This window comes from Helianthus annuus, chromosome 17 (assembly GCF_002127325.2).
Source record: "Helianthus annuus cultivar XRQ/B chromosome 17, HanXRQr2.0-SUNRISE, whole genome shotgun sequence".
Taxonomy (NCBI): Eukaryota; Viridiplantae; Streptophyta; class Magnoliopsida; order Asterales; family Asteraceae; genus Helianthus; species Helianthus annuus.
In genome coordinates, this window is record NC_035449.2 from 27,605,241 (window position 1) to 27,627,127 (window position 21,887).

At 38.5% G+C, this 21,887-nt stretch overlaps 2 protein-coding genes and 1 non-coding gene across 4 annotated transcripts; 2 read left to right on the top strand and 1 right to left on the bottom strand.

The window, feature by feature from the left end:
- Window positions 1-4,929: 4,929 nt before the first annotated feature.
- Window positions 4,930-6,971, top strand: LOC110920819 (40S ribosomal protein S3-1). 2 transcript variants are annotated; one of them, XM_022165018.2, is made up of 6 exons: window positions 4,930-5,017; window positions 5,637-5,704; window positions 5,790-5,937; window positions 6,047-6,273; window positions 6,349-6,480; window positions 6,552-6,971. In XM_022165018.2, exons 2-6 carry the CDS (start codon window positions 5,675-5,677, stop codon window positions 6,750-6,752), a joined length of 738 nt encoding a protein of 245 aa, XP_022020710.1. In that variant the 5' UTR covers window positions 4,930-5,017; window positions 5,637-5,674; the 3' UTR covers window positions 6,753-6,971. The 2 variants fall into 2 exon arrangements, with proteins under 2 accessions (XP_022020710.1, XP_035842692.1); XM_035986799.1 differs by lacking the exon at window positions 4,930-5,017 and adding an exon at window positions 5,050-5,092.
- Window positions 6,972-9,055: 2,084 nt separating this feature from the next.
- Window positions 9,056-9,175, top strand: LOC118489557. Its single transcript, XR_004887578.1, has one exon. It is a non-coding gene; the product is annotated as a U5 spliceosomal RNA (small nuclear RNA).
- A 1,743-nt stretch (window positions 9,176-10,918) lies between these two features.
- On the bottom strand, window positions 10,919-12,722 carry LOC110922738 (putative F-box protein At1g67623). Its single transcript, XM_022166953.2, has 3 exons — window positions 12,523-12,722; window positions 11,719-11,884; window positions 10,919-11,380 (listed from the first exon to the last, which is right to left on the bottom strand). Exons 1-3 carry the CDS (start codon window positions 12,702-12,704, stop codon window positions 10,967-10,969), a joined length of 762 nt encoding a protein of 253 aa, XP_022022645.1. The 5' UTR covers window positions 12,705-12,722; the 3' UTR covers window positions 10,919-10,966.
- Between the last annotated feature and the right edge of the window lie 9,165 nt (window positions 12,723-21,887).

Consider the following 21,887-nt stretch of genomic DNA (forward strand, 5'->3'; position numbering starts at 1 on the left):
AAGGTATCCATGTAGATCCTGCTAAGATAGAAGCTATTACAAAGTGGAAAGTCCCACAAACAGCTATGGAGATAAGAAGTTTTCTAGGCTTAGCTGGATACTATAGACGATTTATCAAAGATTTTTCTAAAATATCCGTACCTTTAACTAAGTTAACCTGTAAAGCTGCTAAGTTTGAATGGGGACCTAGACAAGAAGAAGCCTTTAAGATTTTAAAGCATAGATTGACGAATGCACCAATCCTAGCTTTACCAGAAGGAACCGAAGATTTTGAAGTATATTGTGATGCTTCAAAATTAGGCTATGGATGTGTGTTAATGCAACGCAAGAAGGTAATTGCGTATGCTTCTAGACAATTGAAAAAGCACGAAGAAAATTATACGACTCATGACCTAGAACTAGGAGCCATAATTTTTGCCCTTAAGATATGGAGACATTATCTGTATGGAAGTAAGTTTACTGTTTATACAGATCATAAGAGTTTAAGATATATATTTGGGCAAAAAGAGTTAAACATGAGGCAAAGAAGATGGATGGAGATGCTAAGCGATTACGACTGTGATATCCAATATCACGAAGGAAAGGCAAATGTAGTTGTAGATGCCTTAAGTCGTAAGTACCATGAGAAACAGAAACGAGTCCGTGCTCTGAGGTTAAATCTACAAGTAGATGTAATGGAACAAATCAAAGAAGTTCAGAAAACAGCAATCCAAGATGATGCTGAAGGAATGAAAGGTTATATAAAAGAACTAGAACAAGGAAATGATGGAATTTGGAAATTCCATAAGAAACGAATTTGGGTACCTAAGCGAGGAGAGTTAAGAAATAAGATTTTAGAAGAAGCTTATAAATCTAGGTATACCCTTCACCCAGGAAACAATAAAATGTACCAAGATTTAAGGAATAATTTCTGGTGGATAGGAATGAAAAAGGATATAGCCGAATACGTATCCAAGTGTTTAACTTGTTCACAAGTTAAGGTTGAACACCAGAAACCCTCAGGATTACTACAACAGCTAGAAATGCCTGTATGGAAATGGGAACTCATAACAATGGATTTTGTTACCAAGTTACCCAAAACCAAAAGAGGTAATGATGCGATTTGGGTAATCGTAGACCGATTAACCAAGTCAGCTCATTTCTTACCAATGAAAGAAACCTTTAGCATGGAAAGGTTAGCACAACTGTACGTGGACGAAGTAGTATCCCTACATGGAGTTCCGCTCTCCATTATATCGGATAGAGATAGTCGTTTTACTTCTCATTTTTGGAAAAGTTTTTAGAAAGCAATGGGAACTCGACTAAATCTAAGTACTGCTTATCATCCACAAACAGACGGGCAGAGTGAAAGGACAATACAAACTCTAGAAGACATGCTCCGAGCATGTGTAATTGACTTTGGTGGTAATTGGGATAGCCATTTGCCATTAATTGAATTCTCCTATAACAATAGTTATCATTCAAGCATCGAAGCTGCACCATTCGAAGCACTGTACGGACGTAAGTGCAGAACTCCAGTATGTTGGGCAGAAATCGGAGAAAGTCAATTATCAGGTCCTGAAATTGTACAAGAAACTACTGACAAGATAACTCAGATTAAGGAAAGATTGAAAACAGCTCGAGACCGTCAGAAGAGCTATGCAGACAATCGTCGTAAGCCTTTAGAATTCCAAGTAGGAGATAAAGTACTTTTAAAAGTTTCTCCTTGGAAAGGAGTAGTACGATTCGGTAAGAAAGGAAAGCTAAGTCCAAGGTACGTTGGACCATTCCATTGATTCAACGAATAGGACCAGTAGCTTATCGTTTACAACTACCAGAAGAATTAGCAGGAGTACATGATGTATTTCATGTATCCAATCTCAAGAAATGTTTATCAGACGAATCCCTGGTAGTCCCTCTTCAAGATGTAGAAGTAAACGAAAAACTAAAATTCATAGAGAAACCATTAGAAATCGAAGATCGAAAAGTCAAATTCCTCAAGCATAAACGACTGGTATTGGTCAAAGTCAAATGGAACTCAAAGAGAGGACCAGAATACACGTGGGAGCTGGAATCAGAAATGAAGCGAAAATATCCTCATCTATTCCAATAAATCTCGAGGACGAGATTTTTCTTAAGGTGGGGAGAATGTAACAACCGTCAGTAAAACTCGTAATTAGAATAATAATTATCCAATAAGAAAACCCTAATTAAGACACCCAAGTAATTTGGCGTAAACCCTGAAATTTCCGGAACAATCGGAATCAGGATCAGGGCCCCTAAAACTCGAGGGGGGGGGGGTAAACCCTAGTTGATAATTATCTTTATTAAAACGTTGCACCGTTCTTATTTGTTGAAAATGTTGATTCACCAAGGCTATAACCGAACTCAGCTAGGCTAGGCAATAGGCTGAACCCTTTACGGACCGTAAGGGTTGGTCCTTACGGACCGTAAGCATACCAGTCAGCCTTACGGACCGTAAGGGTTAGGTCATACGGTCCGTAAGCGAAGCGAAATTCTGGCTATAAATAGCCAACCTTGGCACTTGAACTGTGGTGTTAAAACGTTGCACAAAGCTTCTGTGTACGTTGAGTTCTAACTGTTACACTACAATTACACACACACGATCACGAGGTGCTGCCGCAATCAGGGTAATAACTCGATCACTATTACGATTCAACGTCCGATCGATTATAACTATCCAACGATAGTCCAGGTGCTGCTCAATTGAGCTTGTACTTTGATTATTTGTCGTGATTTCGACTTGAATATTAGAGTGCTGTTCGAATTCGGACTATGCTCTGTTATTCGTTGTGAATCCGACTGAATTATCGAGTATTGCACTGATTAATCGTTGTGAGGGTTTAATCTCGTGAATTGACGTAACTGCTGTATTAGTTACTAACCTGCCTGTGTGTGCATTGTGTTAAATTAGGTTTAATCAAGGCTAATCAGCAGGCTTATATCTTGCTCGTTAATCTGCAATGTGAGTCATTCTTCTTTTAAACTGTTTTCTCACAGTTTGTGAGTAAGTTTACAACAACTCCAAGTTATTTTCAAAGGTTATAATTACAGGGATTAAGTCTATGTAATCACCATATTACAGCCGGTATGTGGGGTTTTGTATACATTACTTATTTCCCGTCACACTTGGACAAACGGGTGGCCAAGGGGTGATCTGACCACAGTCACAGACACCATTGGACAAATGGGCTAGCCAATGGTTGGTCGAGTGACAAATACTGTGGGTAGTTGGTTTGATATCAGAAACATTGTAATTCCCCTTAATACTGTAATTTATAACTAACAGGTCGTTTTTAGAAAAACGGAATGAAATTCACTCAGTATTTCCCCGCTGATAAAACCTTTTCCAAACATGTTTCAGGTGATCTGTGTGATCCAGGAAAAGTGCAATAAAGCACTACAAGCTCAGAAAAGTGGCTCATTGTGAATAAATAAATAAAACATGTTTTAGCAAATAATGATTTCTGTGTGGAATCAATATATTGTAAATTATGGGAATTTATCCCTAAAACTTTGTATAATATATTAAACGAGCATTTTTACGGTGAAAAGATCCTGTAATAAAAGACTTCCGCTGCCGCATAAATCAGATACCACGGGTACCACTGGACTGCTCGCGGCTCCCGATTCCGTCCAGGGTGGGTCGGGGGGCGTGACAACTTTTGAAACAGGAGGCGTTCGATCCTGGGGTTTGCTGGAATTGGGTTAAAGCTCTGGTTTCAAATGCCGAGTTAAATGAGCTGCATAAATGCTTGGATCTTCTGAGTGAATTGGCTTAATAATCCATCTGGGTTTTTCTCGGTTTGTTCCATATCTTTTCAATGAATTTGGGGTTTTTTCCATATCTTTTGTAGGTGAATAGTCTGTTTTGAACAAATTTGAAGCGTGAAGTTAAACCCTAGATAAACTCCATTGGGGAATTTATGAGGTTTTAAGTAATATTGTTGAACAAAAATCAAATTGGATGATGGATGAAGGGTTTGAAGTTTAGGTGTTGAAGAAACCCCATGAAAAGTATGTATTTTGTAAAGATTCTCTTGGGTTGATACTGGTGGGTTAGTGGTGGGTGGTGATGGTGCAATAGATATTACCAGAACACGAGTATCTGTATGGTTGCTATGTGAGAACCGATCAGGCAAATAATTACAAAGGAGCTCCACAATATGCCAATTTAAAGGAAAATAAGTTTTTTTTTACCTCTGAACGAAGTTTGTGCAAATCAGGTAAAGAAGGAATACAAGTCAAAAGATCTTCACAAAATTGTTATGGTTAAGAACAAGAAGAATCTGGTCTGAAACAACAAACATGATGCAATTAATGACCATAGGTCTATAAAAGAAATGATAATTAAAGATGAAAGATAATTTAAGTTGAATTAGGGGCTCAGGTTGATATTTCACTCATACCATAGGGACGCAAAGTGTTATTAATAATATATGCCAAAAGACGGTCTTACCCCTGGCTCAAACAGTCAAACTGACGGCAGTGTGACAGAAGGACTCAAAGTGTTATGAAATTATAAAGTCAGGGGCTCAAACATCCAAAAATTTAATTTAGGGGCTCAGGTTGATGTTTAGAACATACCACAGGGACGCAAATTGCATTTTTCTCAAAAAAAAAAACCCGGTTTCTTTACATGTGTTTTTCATATCGGGCCGAGTCCAAACTGGTTTTAGAATAAGACTACAAACTGGCGAGTTAGATCGGGTCTAAACGGTTTGGGCTAAACCACAAACCGTTTTTTTTTTTTTTTGGTTAAGTTGGGCCGGGTCACCAAACTGGTTTTTACACCTCTAGACTAATCAATCATTGCGATTTGCGAGTTAATTTGTACCAGTTATAAGCCCAATTAACCTTAATTGTCAATTGGTATGGGCCGAAAACAGGCTTATTTGATAGGCTTCAGTCCGGGTCATAAGCCCATTCCACGAATGTAATACTAAACCCTAACTACCTAACCACTTTCGTCTCTTCTTTCTTCTTCATCGCCGAATCGTCTGCTTCTTCTTTTAAGGTTAGGGTTTCTTCTGCTCTTCTGTCATTTCTTATTGTTTCTGGTAATAATTAGCTCTCTATGTTAATTTTTCTGGTAAGAATTAGCCCTCTAAGATGAATCTCTGTTCGTAGTGATGAAACTACCTTATTTTTGCGTTAGTTATCTGCTTCATAGGTGCTCCAATTATAATTCAATATAACATGCTTCGTCGTGTGTTTCTGTAACATCTTGCTTGTGTTGATAAACCACCAGTTTTAATTTGTGTACAAGTTTCATTCATCAATTGCTCGTGTCTTGTCAAATGCGGTTATAAATCGTATTATTATTGTTATTTAATTATTATTATTATTATTATTTCAAATTTGAATGGATATCAATGTTTGGATTATTTATTTCAGTTGAAGCAACATGATTGTGAATACTGAATAGAATAAATGTAATTTGATAGTTTTGGCAATAGTAATGCAAAAGGAAGATGTTAGTACACCATCTTGTTTATATACATGTGTTATTTTTATTGATGAATGTGTTAATAGGTTCAAATGAAAGTTTTTTTTGCTGTATATATCTCATTTAAGCTTTTAGTTTTTTACCATGAGGATTAATTGTTTATGTATTTCTTGATATGAATTTTTAGGCTCCGTGTTTGTTGTACCCAATACACTACTGACAAACATGGCGACCCAACTGAGCAAAAAGCGAAAGGTTTGTTCATTTGCTATTACAAGTGGATCGTATGTTTATGTTTTTAAGTGCATTATATTGTAGTTTTTAATTGTTTTGGCTGCAGTTTGTTGCCGATGGCGTGTTCTTTGCCGAGTTGAATGAGGTCCTCACCAGGGAACTTGCAGAGGATGGATACTCTGGTGTTGAAGTTAGGGTTACACCCATGCGCACGGAGATTATAATCAGGGCTACCCGTACCCAGAACGTTCTTGGTAAATTCTGATTGTACTTTTTTCTTATTTATTTAAAAACTGTTGCATTTTTTTTATTAGACATAATAATAACTCTTTGGTTAATGGGATATTAAACCTGATTGTGCAGGTGAGAAGGGAAGGAGAATCAGGGAGCTGACGTCACTTGTTCAGAAGAGATTTAAGTTCCCAGAAAACAGTGTGGAGCTTTATGCTGAAAGAGTTAACAACAGAGGTCTTTGTGCTATTGCTCAGGCTGAGTCGTTGCGTTACAAGCTTCTTGGAGGCCTTGCTGTTCGCAGGGCTTGCTATGGTGTTCTAAGGTTTGTTATGGAGAATGGAGCTAAAGGGTGTGAGGTATGTATATACATGGTTATCTTTCTTTTAGCAATTTGTTACGTTTGCCAACGATTTTTGGTCGTTTTTTTTCAGGTGATTGTTAGTGGAAAGCTTAGGGCTCAACGTGCAAAGTCAATGAAATTCAAGGATGGATACATGGTATCATCTGGTCAGCCAGTCAAGGAGTATATCGACTCTGCTGTCAGACATGTGCTTCTTAGACAGGTTTAGGAATTGACTTTACGCTTTTTAGATGACATTTTCAAGAATTAACTGAATTTGTTAATATCAAACAGGGTGTTCTTGGTATCAAGGTTAAGATCATGCTTGACTGGGACCCAACTGGCAAGCTTGGGCCCAAGACACCGCTGCCGGACAATGTTGTAATTCATATGCCTAAGGATGATGTGGTCGCACTCCCACCCAAAGAAGTTGAAGAATACAGGCCACCACTTGTGCTTGGTGATGAGCCCTTGCCTATGCCAGTACCAGTCTAAATCTATGGTGATCCAAAGACTTCCTAAGTTTTGGAAGATAAATTTTGGATATATTATTGTTGAATTTGCTTAGACAACACTTTTGTTTTTTTTGACTGCTGTAAGAGTGTAAGGTTAATTTTCTTTCTGGAACTAGTTCAAGCAGGTTTTGTTATATTGGAGTGATATTGTTAGTTTTTTTTAATTGAGTTTTAATGGTTAATTATATTGTTAGTTAAAGACCATTGGCTACGTGACAGGGCATTGTGTACCTTATAATTAAATCACAAGATATAGTCTTATCTTATCACCATGATTGTGATTGTTTGTATGAGTCGAGACGACTCAGACAAGGCACATAACAATCTGGAGTATATTTAAGAAAGTAATTGTTGTATCATGCAACATGTTGATAATCTTGGTAGTGCATTGTTCATATTGATGGAAGTCACTGAGTGAAATGTTTTCATCTGTATCTGTTGCATCAACCAATGACAATACGAACGGTTATGTTCTGCAACTTCAGAACGGGATTCGGCCTACTCAAGAAACATTAATAGGCATTTCTAAATCTTTAAATCATTTCACGCAAAAGGCCGAGAACACACAAAACAACAATCTTTTAAGTCTTGTTTAAAAATCCTCTGGATTTAGAGGGAGTACAGAACTCGTTAACACTTGGAACTTACCAAGTAGTAAGCTTAACATGCATTGCAATCATACTTCTGAACATTTGTAAGAGGATAGCTCATCGCTTGGCCACAAGCGTTTACGAAAGCCTTTTGTACACGCGTATGGTGGAGGAATGCCTCAACACTTCAAGTGAATATGTAGAAATTCAAAGGGCAGACTGTTACCTTATGGCGTGAGGTCGAAGACAACTACTAGTGGTTGGAGAACACTCTAGAAACACACGCTTTTAAACAGAAAATACCACTACCGTATTGCACAAACAATCCTGTTCAACTACCACAGAAATACTGGATCATTTAGCGAAAAAGATTTTTTTTTTGATGTGATATGCGGCATGATTGCAAACATATTATTCTATTAACTGCTTGTCTAACTAACCAACATACCATACCACTTCAAATAATAAAGAAATTCCATGAAAGCGGGATTGAAGCTAGTGCTGAGGCTGCAGCCAAGCTTCTTGGTAGAACTACATAGATAATAACAAGACTTGAAGTTGAAGTGCGTCGTCGTCAACTACCAAGAATGGATCCAAATAAGATGACATTAATCCATGACTTCATTGCCGAGCCAACGTTTACCTCGAGATATTATATTTTGCATCTTTTAGTGGTTTGAATAACTACTTTAGTGTAGTAATCTGTTGTCATGAGGAAATATTATGGTGTGTTAGCTCAGTGACCTGGTTGGCATATGCAGGGATGGCGATGGGTCGGGTTTGGGACGGGTTTAGGTAATCCCAACCCCAAACCCGATTAGATAAGCTTGTCCCAAACCCGTCGGGTTTCTAGCGGGTAAACACCCATCGGGTATCGGGTATACCCGCGGGTTTCGGGTTACCCATTTATTTTAAAAAGTTTACCCGTTGGGTATATCCGACCCAAAACCCATCGGGTAACTACTAATCAGTTACATTTAGTATTATCATTAAAGAAATATATCAAATAACTATAATGTATACGGGATAAAATACTTATGTGTATAGAAAAAAGGATGTATTATATATTTACATTTTTTAAAATATAAAATCGGGTAAACGGGTTTACTTTATCGGGTAATTGGGTCGGGTAAACGGGTATATCACCAAATCCCAAACCCAAACCCACGAAAAAAATTAAAACCCATCCCAAACCCGATTAACCGACCCCAAACTCATCCCAGATATGTCGGGTTTCGGGTTTACCCATCGAGTTCGGGTTCGATTGCCGCATATGAGAAGGGACATTTTTTTTATAACAGCGTCATGAAAGCGTGTCATGAATGCACTTGTTTGTTATCTTTAGGGTTATGATTGCAAGACTCAGGACACTCAAATAATCTGTATTTCCTCTCTAAAAGCATACTATATACACACTTTTTGAGTTTTTGTTTACACTTCTCTTCGTCAACATAAATTGCATTTTTTAATTATGAAATCACTGTTACTCTTATTTTGTAAATGAGTATGTGTAAAAGAAAGGTATGATAGTTTAAAAATCGTTTGTTTAAAATGAGAACAAATTTAAAACTAGAAAGGTCTGGGACTTCAAAACTGGTAAAAGAGAAATTTTTCCCACATCGGAGGAATGGTGAAGTTATAACAGAAAATTCCACTATTTAAAGCAAGGCAGGTGGGATGTTGAAAGTTACGCAGCCACACAGTGATCTCAAAGCGAACTATTCTTTCGCCTTTTACTAAAGAATACCGTGTGCTTGTTGTTTTTAAGTGGCATACGCCTATTTTTGGAGAGTCCCTTTTTATATCAAAGGGCTCCAACCAATCCTTTAGTTTAAAGTTTATTATTTATATTATGTAAAGACTTTTACTATGTTTATAGTTGATGATTGAATTACCAAACTGGCTATAATGATAAGCTATGAATATCAAATCACTTGGTATGTTCACGAAAACGTCAATATAGTTTTGCCAATGACAAGTAACTGAACCGGTTGATCGGTTTGGTTTTTATAAAACTCAATAACCCGATTTTCAGTTTGGATTTTGAATTAAAAATAAAAAATCCATTCCCCAAAAGAAGGATTCCTTCGCCCGGTGGAAATTTAATGGTATCGATTTGCTTTGTTACATTACTGACACTCACTTTAACAACGAAAGAGAAAGTGTAAAAATTAAAATCGTGATATGTCCAAAAGAATATCGATACGTGTTTCACATCGATCGTAAGCCATAAAAACTAATACCGGTTCCAATAATACCAATACCAGTACAGTACAGATGATCGGTTCGTCATGATACCGGTACGCTACTGCCGTACTGGCACTCATATGGCTTACGATACAAAAAAGTTACTCTATTTTGATTACATTTTTATATCGGAATGTCAATGAAGAAATTAAGCACAATTACGTATTCAACTTTAGACAAAATTGCACAAATCAACCTTTATGTTATACCTAAACTACACTTCATACCTTTTACTATAAAATCGGCCAAACCCAACCTTTATTTTCATTTTTTGATATAGGGTACAACCTTTGCCACTAATATCGTTTATTTTCTTGATTAACTACCCTCACATGCAATGCATATGAGGAGGGTATTATTGTCATTTCCACATTGTCTTCCTTGATTGATCCCCTCAAACCCAGAAAAACCTCCCAGACTTCTAAAAAAAACATGTGTTCTTCAAATTTCCCTCTTCACAAAACACCAAAAAAAACCCACCATAACCTGCAACAACCCTTAAACCTCACCGAGTTAGCGAACTCAAGAACAAGATTGAATATCTGAAATTTTGAATTCAAAATTCAATCAAAATCAACAAAAGACGATGATCGAACTAGTTAGATCTTAAAGCAACGAACAAACTGACGGTGCTTGTGTAAGATAACGATCGGACAAACAAATTCACTGTGCAAATTCGACCACTTGAAAATCTACAGTTGAAATTTCGATGTTTTCTAATCACTAAAACATGACCAAACTACATGCAAGTGCCAACGGTTCTAGATCTTCATCTTTCACATTCATTCTTTTAAATGCAAAGCCTTTAAAAACCCGAAAGCTCCACCACCCACGACGTCGCAAATCCACCCAAGTTCTTCGGTCGGTATCATGTTTTGTCATCCACCTTCACTCTCAAATCGAAACCCCCAAAACCTTAAACCTTGAAATTCTACTGCATTCACCGATGACAATGACGATTGTTGGATGTACGAAGCCTAACCCGATTTGTGCATCTCTAGTGACAACAAATTTAGTTTAGGGATATATTTGACTATTTGTTACGATAAGTTTGATCTATTGTTTTTACGTATGCTGACATTTTAAAATAATGATACTTAATTCGTAATTCACCATTTTGTTGTCTTTGTTCCTTTTTTGTTATTTTTGAAGAGTTGTCTTTGTTCCTTTTTGTTATTTTTATTTCTTTATTTTGTTGAAATAGATTTAACTCTTAATTCACCATTTATCCTCTTTCTCAACATAAATTAGTGAATAGAGAAAAGTCTGAAATAACTATTGTATTAAGATAACAAATTTATATGCTTGATAATAATAAGTTCGAATACATTCTTGATATTTAACGTTGACTAAACTTTTAAACAATAACATTCATGATCCTACAAAAATAAACAAGCTCCCGATACCATAAACATGTATGACAATTTGAAATTTCACTATCTTCATCTAAACTCCAACCCCTCTTTTCAAAACGAATGACGTGATCTCGTTCTTGGCATTTTGTGTTGACTTTTTTCAAAGTAATCCGGTTGTTAATCCACATTCGACTTAATATCGTATCAACTTTATCTCTACAATCTCGCACATTCCGATGCCTTGCTTTTGAATATTTCATGGAATTCAAAAGTTTTAATCCTTTTTGACTCGATTGATCCCCGCCTAAAAGAAGAATCATTCCGTATACATATGTCGCCTCTAAATGTCCCTTCTCAACCGCCATTTTCAAAAGCTCTAGCCCAAATTTGACGTTAACTTCCTTAAAATACTCAATCTGTAAAAAAAATATCATTGTAGCTAATTAAAAGTTTGAATGATGATATTAATCAAAGAGTGTAAGATTAGAACTGGGTTGATCCTAAGTTGAACCACAAATTGAACCCAAACCAATGGGCCAGTTATTCAGTTTGGTTCTTGCCTAAGATGATCTCATTCTATCAAAAGTTAGAAAAAAAAAAATATGATTTGGTTTTAGACCGGACAATGAATGAACCATGCTAGATTCATTGAATCAAATTTTTTAGTATCAATCATAGATTGAGAACCGAACTACCAATTACATCGAATTTTACACAACCCTAAAGATATATAAACATTTTTAATTAGTCTTACCATTCCTTGTCTGAATAGTGACTCGGGATTTCCTTTTTTAAAGCAGTGAGTTAAGAAAGAATGCTCTCTTTGACTTGGTTTAAACCAGTGAGGAGCCGGAAATTTGTCGAGTGAAATATGTTGAAAGATATAGTCATCTTTTGTAGATTCGAGAAATTCCTTGCAACTGTATAACAACAAAATTAACTGGTTAAAATAGATAAAGGGGTTAAAAACAACCAACTGAAAATAGATACGGAATATTTTGTTACCCTATAGACCTATACATACAATAATATTAATAGCATATTATAACAAAAAGTGCGTTGTATAAAAACTTGTTTACTATACAACAACATCAAAAGAAATTGTGAACAATAAAACCGAACTTAAGTCGAAAGAAAAACAACGTCCAGAAAATCAAGAAAATACGTTTGCTAATATGATTCTTGGAGACTTATTCTTGTTTTCATAAACCCTTGAAAACCAAGAACATTGTTTTAAACATAATAATAAAATTAGTTTTCGGGCACAATGATGATTATGTATGTATTTATGAAGCAACCATAATATTACATGTGATTTTTCTGTACAATATCATTCAACTTTTGAAAATAAAAATTCTCGCACACATGTATGGCAAGAAGCTTAAAAGAAGTCACATACTTCTTTGATTATTCATGTGTTGAAGACTACATTAAACATAGAAACTGGTTTTGATGCTATGATTTTCAGTTTATAAAGAAGTTATTTTATAAAGAAAATAGTACCTCAAAACTAGTTGAATTAAAAAAACATATTAGATTATGAGATTAGGAGACTAACCTTAATTTGGCGTTAAAAAGATCAGTGAAAGAACACGATGCAACTCGGGCAAGAACGTCAATCAAAAGATCCTTTGGAAGCGATCCGATTGTCCTTGTTGATTGGTGAACGAGTTTACCGACACGTGTCTCTTCATGTTTACGGACACTCAAGCTCTTGGTGATTTTTCTTGGAACGCCCATTGTTATTAGAAGTTTCAAGAAAACAATAAACTACGTGCATGTACATATGGCTTGTGTGCACATATATAGGGGATATATTACTTGTTGAGAAAGTATGAATATTTGAATAATTAGAATCCTAAAAGAACTAGGAGGATAACTAGCTGAGAATAGATTACTTTTACGGATTCATATAAAAGGAAACTTTTAGTTATAATAATGGTAATTAATTTAAAATTTAAATTTAGAGCAATTCAAAATAGTTGTAAACTAATCAAGTAACATACACATGCCATATATAACAGAAGTATTTTCGCTTCCCATGCGACACCGTTTTCCGCTTGATCTTCGGAATAAAGTTGACTGTCTCCTCTCTCGTATGAAGAAGAATCGCCTCCCACCGCATTTTCTTCTCTTTTTATTTGCAAATTGATTATTAAAGATTTTTCTTTAAATTGTTAGAACCCTATTTATTACAAGGGTTAAGTTAATGTACTTTTATATATTAAATAATAAAAAATAAAAAATTATATCTTTAAGAAGCACAGGTTGAATAAATTTTTCTGAGCGATAACTCTATTTAGGCGGGAAAACACATTGGAGAGCTTGGCGTTTAATGACATGTGTCCCAATCTGATTTCTTTATTATAGTATAGATTTGTAGGTGTATCATAACTATTGTAGTAAATTTATGATCATTGTTTACCTGTAGTACTTATGTACTCATCTTTGTTTAATATATGATATAAATAGCATGTAACTAGTTATAATATTAAAAAAGCAAATTTATTAAAAATTAAAATTACATGAATATATTAGCCGATAAACAAAAAGGTACTTTGGGTATTGGTTCTCTTAAAAGTTTTAACTTTGCTTTTTTACAAAAGCGGAGATGGAGATCGGGCAGGTGCGAAATCAATGGGCAAGGCATTGGTTTTGGTAATGGTATTTGGCAGCGTATTATTAGATCAAGCTCTTTTCAACATGAACGAGATACTCTGTGGAATACGTTGAAGAAGAAAGTCGGAAATTGTGAAGAAACTAGGTTTTGGTTGGATATTTGGAATGGGGAATCATCTCGTTGTTCTCGGTTTCCGAGATTGTTTTGGTTAGAAGTAAATCCTGAGGCTTCTATTCGATCGAAGTGGTCTGATACAACATGGGTCTAGGATTAGCGGCACCTAGTCAGAGAAGAGGTCGAGCTAGAGCAATTTAACTTGTTGACGTAGATCCATCAGGTAACTTTAAAAGTTGAACGAGATACTTGGTTATGTGAGTTTGATGTTCATAACATTTTTACAGTGAAATCTATTGAGAAGCACATTGATGATATGGTTCTCCTGGGTAATTTTTCTCCTTTAAGATAGATTCAATATGTTCCCATGAAAGTAAATATTTTAGCATGGCGTATTTTACTAAACCGAATTCCTATTGGAGTGAAGCTGGCTGATTGGGGTCTAGACATGCCTTCGGTGTTATATGCAATAAAGAGGAGGAATTTATCTTGCATTTGTTTGGGAGTTGTGACATTGCGGGAATGATTTAGGTTGTTATTTTCAAATGGTTAGAGGTCTCGTGTAGTGGTGATTTAAGCCCTTTGGGTATGCTTGTGTGGATGGATTTGCTCCGAATGGATAAAAAGATAAGGAATCTCATTCATGGTATTTTGATGACGACGTGGTGGGTTATTTGGAGATTTAGGAACAACATTATTTTCTCCCAAGATAATCGGCTCAATAGTTTTCTTATTTTACTATATTATGAATTATTCGTACCGGTGGTACGGTAGTAGGAATAGAAAGCTAGTCGTTTCTCGGGTGTCGTGGATTCAAAATCCCCTCCTTGTAATGTAACGTTTGTGCCTCTTTTGCTAGCTTAACTGGTTTTTATAAATCAATGCAGTCATTGTCAAAAATAAAAAAGTACACGAATATAAAACTGCTCATCAATAAAAACTCAACAAAATTCATAGTGTTACATCAAGAACAATAAAACTATTGTCGTATCTTAATTATAGACAAGAAAAATAAAAAGGTATTAACAAAATCACTACAACCAAAACTACATATTTACTTATTAATGAAAGACAACTTGTATCAATTGATTATATTAGTACACACGGTATCTAACATATTATTTTAAATATATCAGTCCTAAGTCGAGTTCGGGCTTGGTTACCTTTAGAGATCTTGAGCCCAAGCAGATCGGCTTGTTTTGAGGTCTACGGTTAAAACTTAATTTTGACAAGAGTTTTTTTTACAAGTTTAGCCTTGGCTCGGGTTATGTTATTAAATATCTAATTTATATTCGTGTGCGTGTATATGTATAGTGACGACGGGGGTAGCCCAAAGACAAATAAAATCACTAATATGCAAAGAGCTTAAAAGGTTGAAAGGTTCATCGGATGAAAAGCTGTATAATGAGTGAATCGAGGAACAGTAACTAGTCATGTCCACCAACTCATCTCACCAACTCACGCTCACCAACTCACAAAGTCAGAGCAGGTCTGTACAGGCACACCCTATTAACCAGGGGTCCAAAGCCTTGAACCCCAAAAGGGGAAACCCTCCATAAGCAAACAGGTTCCACTAGTATAGTCCATACCATTTCGAGAGGTGTCTTCCATTATAAGAAGACAGCTCGAAAACACTTCCGGGACATTCCAAAAAGCAGAGATTCCTTAATCTCTTGTCATTCAAGAGTTCTTTGTCACCTCCAAATAACTCTTCATCAGATTCATCTCATTTGCTTTCTTTTCTGAATTCGAGCTAGTCTCGAAGAAAGAACTTCAAAGCAAATATCCCAATCATACTAGTGAACCTCCTTCCACGTTTTGCAAACGTGGAGGGACCCCGCGACCTGCGTTAGGCAAAACTGAACCCTTCAGCCCTTTTGCCTGACCAGCTAAGCTACCATCCTTGGTCCCGTGTTTGTTGCATCAACAAGTTGGCGCCCACCGTGGGGCTACGCCGCTGTTTCTCCTCAAAAGAGACCTGGTACGTGTAGCTCCTTTCGTTCAAAATCACCATGTCAGAAAGTGGATCTCCGGGGGAGGTGAACCAGATTCCTAACACCTCTACCCCGGGAAGTGGTCAAGCTCACACAACAATAACAACGCCTTTTTCAACTCCGGGGAGTACACCCGAGTTCCTCACCTTTAACACACCAACCCCATCCAGATCTGGAGCTCCGTCTCCCAACGTTGGTGTATCTGACACTCCTACACGCGTTGAACTTACCCCCGAGGGGGTCGCTAATAACTTCCTTGAGTTAAGATCACTTCTTAACCAACATGTGAACAGAGAAAGGGAAAAAGGTATAAGGATTCGTCTAGACTATGACGAGCCTGAGCCGACGTTGTCTCCAGGACCACCTCTACCACCCTTCGTTACAAGAGGGGAAGCTGGTCCCAGTAACCCTTCAAACTTTCATCCTTATTTGTCTACTATGACAAACCCCACTGTTCATCCTGTTCTTTCTTCCCAACCAACCGCTAGTGGTACTCCTCTGGGACACGAGTTAACCCTCGACCAACTCCTACAATCCCCAGTGACTAGTTGTCCCACTTCTCTGAATACCACATGGGAGCAAGCCCTGTCCGTGCTCCCTTTAGCACGAAGTGCTGTTGCCAGCACCCCTCTTGGGGTAAGTTGCTCGGTTGGTCCTGGAAGCCTTCAAGGTTTCAATTTCGTGCCCAATGTGATGTCTCAGATGATGGCCCACTTCCCTTGGCAGCACTTCATCAATCAAGTGCTGGCCACCCAGGGAAACCAAGGCAATAATAACAACGGAGGCACGAGACCTGAAGAGGACTTGGCTAAACCGTACAAGCCAAGCAACCTTTCATGCTTTTCAAGACAGATAGCTGATCATGACTTTCAGTCAAAAATCAAAATGCCTGCCCACATCAAAACGTATGATGGGACCGAAGATCCAGAAGATCATCTTCAAATCTTTACTGGTGCTGCTCGAATAGAAAAATGGTCGAATGCTGAATGTTGCCTAATGTTCATGCAAACCCTCATTGGGTCTGCTAGAATTTGGTTCAACGACCTTCCTGCTCAAAGCATTCGAAGCTTTGATGATCTCAGCAGAGGCTTCCTGGCAAACTTCTCCCAACAGAGGAGATACGTCAAAGACGCGACTGTAATCTTCCAAATAAAACAACGAGATGACGAAAGCCTACGAGCATTCATTGAACGGTACAAAAAAGAAGGGCTAACCTACGTGGGGGCTGATGAGAAAATGAGGGTTGCCGGTTTTATGAACGCCATAACCTCTAAGTATCTCACACGAGATTTCAACAAATCTCTACCCAAAACCTTGGAAGAAGCCCTTGAAAGAGTCGAGGCTCACATCCGAGGAGAAGAAGCTGTTGATATCAAGGAACAAAGGAAAAGGGGTTCTGGTTGGCGAAGTAGCAGTCCAGCTAGAAAAAGAGGCAACTTCAACTCTTACGACAGACGCCCAAAGGGTTCAGACCCTCGAAGGGTTGAAGGGCGTAACCCTTCAAGCAGAGATAAAAACATGAGTTTCACTCCTCTCACCAAAACCCCTCAGGAGATCCTGGCAACGGAAGAGGTCAAGCAAAACTTCAGACCTCCCAGGCCTCTTCCCAAAAGTCGGAAAAACGAGAACTCCACTCAGTTCTGTGAATTCCATGAAGAAAAGGGACATCACACCAATGATTGCTTCCAACTGAAAAAGAGAATTGAAGAGGCTGTCAAGTCGGGAGAACTGGCCCACTTGGTAAAAGGAGTCCGAGACAAGATGGCTGAAAGCAAAGGAAAGGAAGTAAACATGGTGTACTCTGATGACAAGGCCCCTTACAAGAAACAACGCCTGGAAGCTTGGGAGCTTCAGTGTGTCTGCTTCCCCCCAACAAAGAAGGACCCACTACCTGGCCCTCTTGTGGTCGAAGCCCTCGTGGGGACATTACAAACATGCAAAGCATACATAGACACGGGAGCAGCCACTGAAATCATGTTCGAAAAGTTCTTTAACCAATTAAGCAATGAGGAGCGTTCAAGGCTTCAACCCTCCGGGACTTCCATAAAAGGTATCGCTGATATAACCTTGAAACCTTTGGGGCAAATAACTCTTAACGTATGTTTCAGGGAAGGTTTAAAGGAAAGGACTCGATCACTAACCTTTGTGGTTATCAATATCCCTTCCAACTATGATGTGATCATAGGGAGGCCCGGACAGTGTGCGTTTTACATGGCTGTATCTGTTGGCCATGGCACTGTCAAGTTCCCCACTGAGAGAGGGATTGCAACCCTTCAACCCTCACAGGAAGCTTATCTAATCGAAGGAGAAAGCTCCAATGACGAGAAAGACAAACAAGGGTTAGTCATCAACCCCAAGTACCCTGAACAACGAATAAGGGTCAACCCCAACCTTTCTCAAGAGACTCTTTCATACCTTGAGAAGCTGCTAAAACATCACAGCGATGTATTCGCTTGGTCCCCCGAGGATATGACCGGAATCCCTCGAAACATTGCTGAACATGAGTTAAGAATACCACCAAATATCAAGCCAGTGGTGCAGAAGAAAAGAAGCCTGGCACCTGAAAGAAGCCTAGCAGCTTGCCAAGAGGTTGAAAAACTTGTATCAGCTGGCATTCTTCGAGAAGTTAAGTACCAGTCATGGATTGCTAACCCTGTGATGGTTCGAAAACCTGATAACTCCTGGAGAATGTGCATAGATTTCAAGGATCTTAACAAGGCTTGTCCTAAAGATTGTTACCCACTCCCAGAAATTGACCTCAAGGTTGATTCACTCACGGGATACCCGTTCAAATGCTTTCTCGATGCATACAAAGGCTATCATCAGATCCTCATGAAAAAAGAAGACGAAGAAAAGACAGCTTTCCACACCGACAAGGGCATTTTCTGTTATCAAAAAATGCCTTTTGGCCTCAAGAATGCAGGAGCCACTTACCAACGGCTCGTCGATAAAGCCTTCGAAAGCCAAATTGGAAGAAACATGGAAGCATATGTCGATGACCTGGTGATCAAAAGCAAAACGGAATACCAGATGCTTGATGACATCCAAGAAACCTTCAAGAATCTTAGAAAAATCAACATGAAGCTTAACCCTGAAAAATGTTCGTTTGGGTTTGATGAAGGAAAATTCTTGGGTCATATTGTGGGAAAGCAAAGCATCAAGGCCAACCCCAACAAAGTAAAGGCTGTTCTCGAAGCTAAACCGCCAAGAACCAAGAAGGAGGTTGAAAGCTTGAATGGGAAGCTTGCAGCCTTGAAACGTTTTACATCAAAACTGGCCGAAAGATCTCTACCATTCTACAAAACGCTCAAGAATTGTTCAGATAAGAAAGATTTCAGATGGACCGATGAGGCTGAGGAAGCTTTTAATCAAATGAAGCAGCACCTTGCTTCACTGCCAGATATCGCAGCACCGGAAACCGGGGAGCTCATATCGGTGTACCTCTCAGTCGCCGATGAAGCCATCAGTGCCGTCCTAACCATTGAAAGGGATAAGGCTCAGGTACCCGTCTATTTTTTCAGCAAAACCTTAAAACTGGCTGAAACCAAATATCCTCCCCTTGAAAAATTAGCCCTAGCCTTGGTCCAAACAGCCAGAAGGCTTAGAAGGTACTTCCAAGCACATCCTATACAAGTGGTCACTGACCAACCTGTTAAGAACGTGCTTGAAAAACCTGAAAACTCGGGAAGATTGGCAAAATGGGCAGTGGAACTAGGTGAACATAACATCACCTATGTCCCATGAAAAGCAATCAAAGCTCAAGTTTTGGCTGACTTCCTAGTAGAAATCCCAAGCCAAAAGACTGAGGAAGTAAACACCACAACCACTGAACCCTCCAACCCTGAAGCCTGGAAACTATTCACAGACGGGGCTTCAAGCGTTGAAGGGTCAGGAGCTGGTATAATCTTAATCAACCCTGAAGGGCTAGAATTCACATATGCTCTTCGTTTCAACTTTCAGACCACCAATAACGAGGCTGAATACGAAGCACTGATTGCTGGTCTCCGGCTAGCCAAAGAAATGAAAGTCAACAAGCTTGAAGTGTTCACTGATTCACTATTGGTATCAAGCCAAGTCAATGACAGCTATGTTGCCAAAGAGCCCAACATGAGAAGATACAAAGAAAAATCCAAGGAATTAATGAACACCTTTCAAGCATGCAACATCAAACAAATTCCAAGATCCCAAAACAAAAGGGCAGATGCCTTAAGCAAATTAGCGTCCCTCACATTCGCCCACCTCACAAAAAAGGTGTTGGTTGAAGTGTTGAAGGCTCGTTCAATTGATGAATTGGAAGTACAAGATGTGGTCACCGAGGAAGATCCAAATTGGATGACTCCCATAAAGAAGTTCCTTCAAAACAATGAACTACCCAACGACCAAATGGAAGCTGAAAGGGTAAAGATCAAAGCAAGACAATATGTGTTGCAAGGAGAAATCCTCTATAAAAAAGGATACCTTGCACCATTACTAAGGTGTGTGGGCCCTGAACAAAGCAAATATTTGGTCAAAGAAGTGCATGAAGGAATATGTGGAGCTCATTTTGGAGCTAGATCGGTGGTTGCAAAGCTTATGAATTTGGGATATTTCTGGCCTTCAATGCATCGTGACACCGCTGAGCAACTAAAGAAATGCGATGCCTGCCAAATCCACTCACCGATACCAAAAAGTCCCAAACACGACTTGGTCCCCATAACCTCAGCATGGCCATTCCATAAATGGGGAATGGACATCGTCGGTCCATTCCCTCCAAGCAAAGGGGGAGTAAAATTCCTATTGGTAGCAATCGACTACTTCAGCAAATGGCCAGAGGTTAAACCCCTTGCCAAAATCACAGGAAAACAAGTCATAGACTTTGTTTGGGAGAATATCATATGTCGCTATGGGTTACCAGGGGTAATTGTCACCGATAATGGGAAACAATTCGCCGAGAAACCCTTCAGCCTTTGGTGCAAGGAGTACAGGATCAACCAAATCTTCAGCTCAGTGGCCTACCCGCAATCAAATGGCCAGGTTGAAAGAACCAACAGAAGTATTGTAGAAGGCATCAAGACAAGATTGGGGAGATATGAAAGTAATTGGCTGGAGGAATTACCTAGCGTTTTATGGGCAATCAGAACGACGGAAAAAACAAGTCACAAAAAGACACCTTATAGCTTGGTATTCGGATCCGAAACCGTAATCCCAGCTGAAATAGGAGTTGTAACCCAACGAGTTGTCAACATGGATCCCAATGTAAACACACAAGAGACCATGTTGAACTTGCAACTCCTAGAAGAAGCCCGGGATCAAGCAGCAATACAAGAAGCCAAGTACAAACAAAGGATGGAGGCCTATTACAACAAAAAGGTCAAGAACGAAAGATTCAAGCCAGGAGACCTAGTCCTCAGAAACAACGAAGCCAGCAAAAAGGAAAACCAAGGGAAACTAGGCCCAAAATGGGAAGGTCCTTACACCATCCTCGAAGCACACAAGGGCGGATCCTATAAGCTGGCAGATTCAGAAGGCAAAAGGCTTCCAAGGCACTGGAACGGAAAAACCCTTAGAAGGTTTTATGTTTAGAAAGTTTGGTTTGTAGCAAAACAAAAACCTTTTGTAAAAGCAAATGTTGCTTGAATGAATGAAGTTACTTTATCAAACTTGTCTTTCTATCCTAATATCAGGTTGAGAACCTAGCAAAAAACTCCATGGCAAGGGCCATGTAAGGGGATGAGCTCCCAGGCCATATCGCTCAATAGGTTCAAGGGTTGAATGGACCTATATAAGGGGTGAGTTCCTAAATCAATACAACTCCATGAGACTTATCAAAGAAAAATAATAGTGTCTCATAGACAGGTTTGAACAGCCTACACCAATCGTTCCTTAAGTCTAAAAAATGTACCCAATAAACAGACTTACGAAATCAAACAAATCACAACGAAATAAAAGAAAAGGATAGATACTACGTCTTGATGATAAACACTAAGGCAAAGTGACTGCAGCACTGAACCCTTTAAAGTGTAAAAAACATAAAGACAAAGTAAACAAAGACAAGGCAAGAAAATAAAAATAAACAAGCCCATCAACCAAACATACAAACCAAATCAGAAGCTACCCAGTGTTCAACCAACGGATACTTAGCTTGAAAGGTTAAAGGCTTCAACTCGGCAGCAACCATACAAAAAGCTTGAAGGGTTGAAACCCCACAAAACAAAC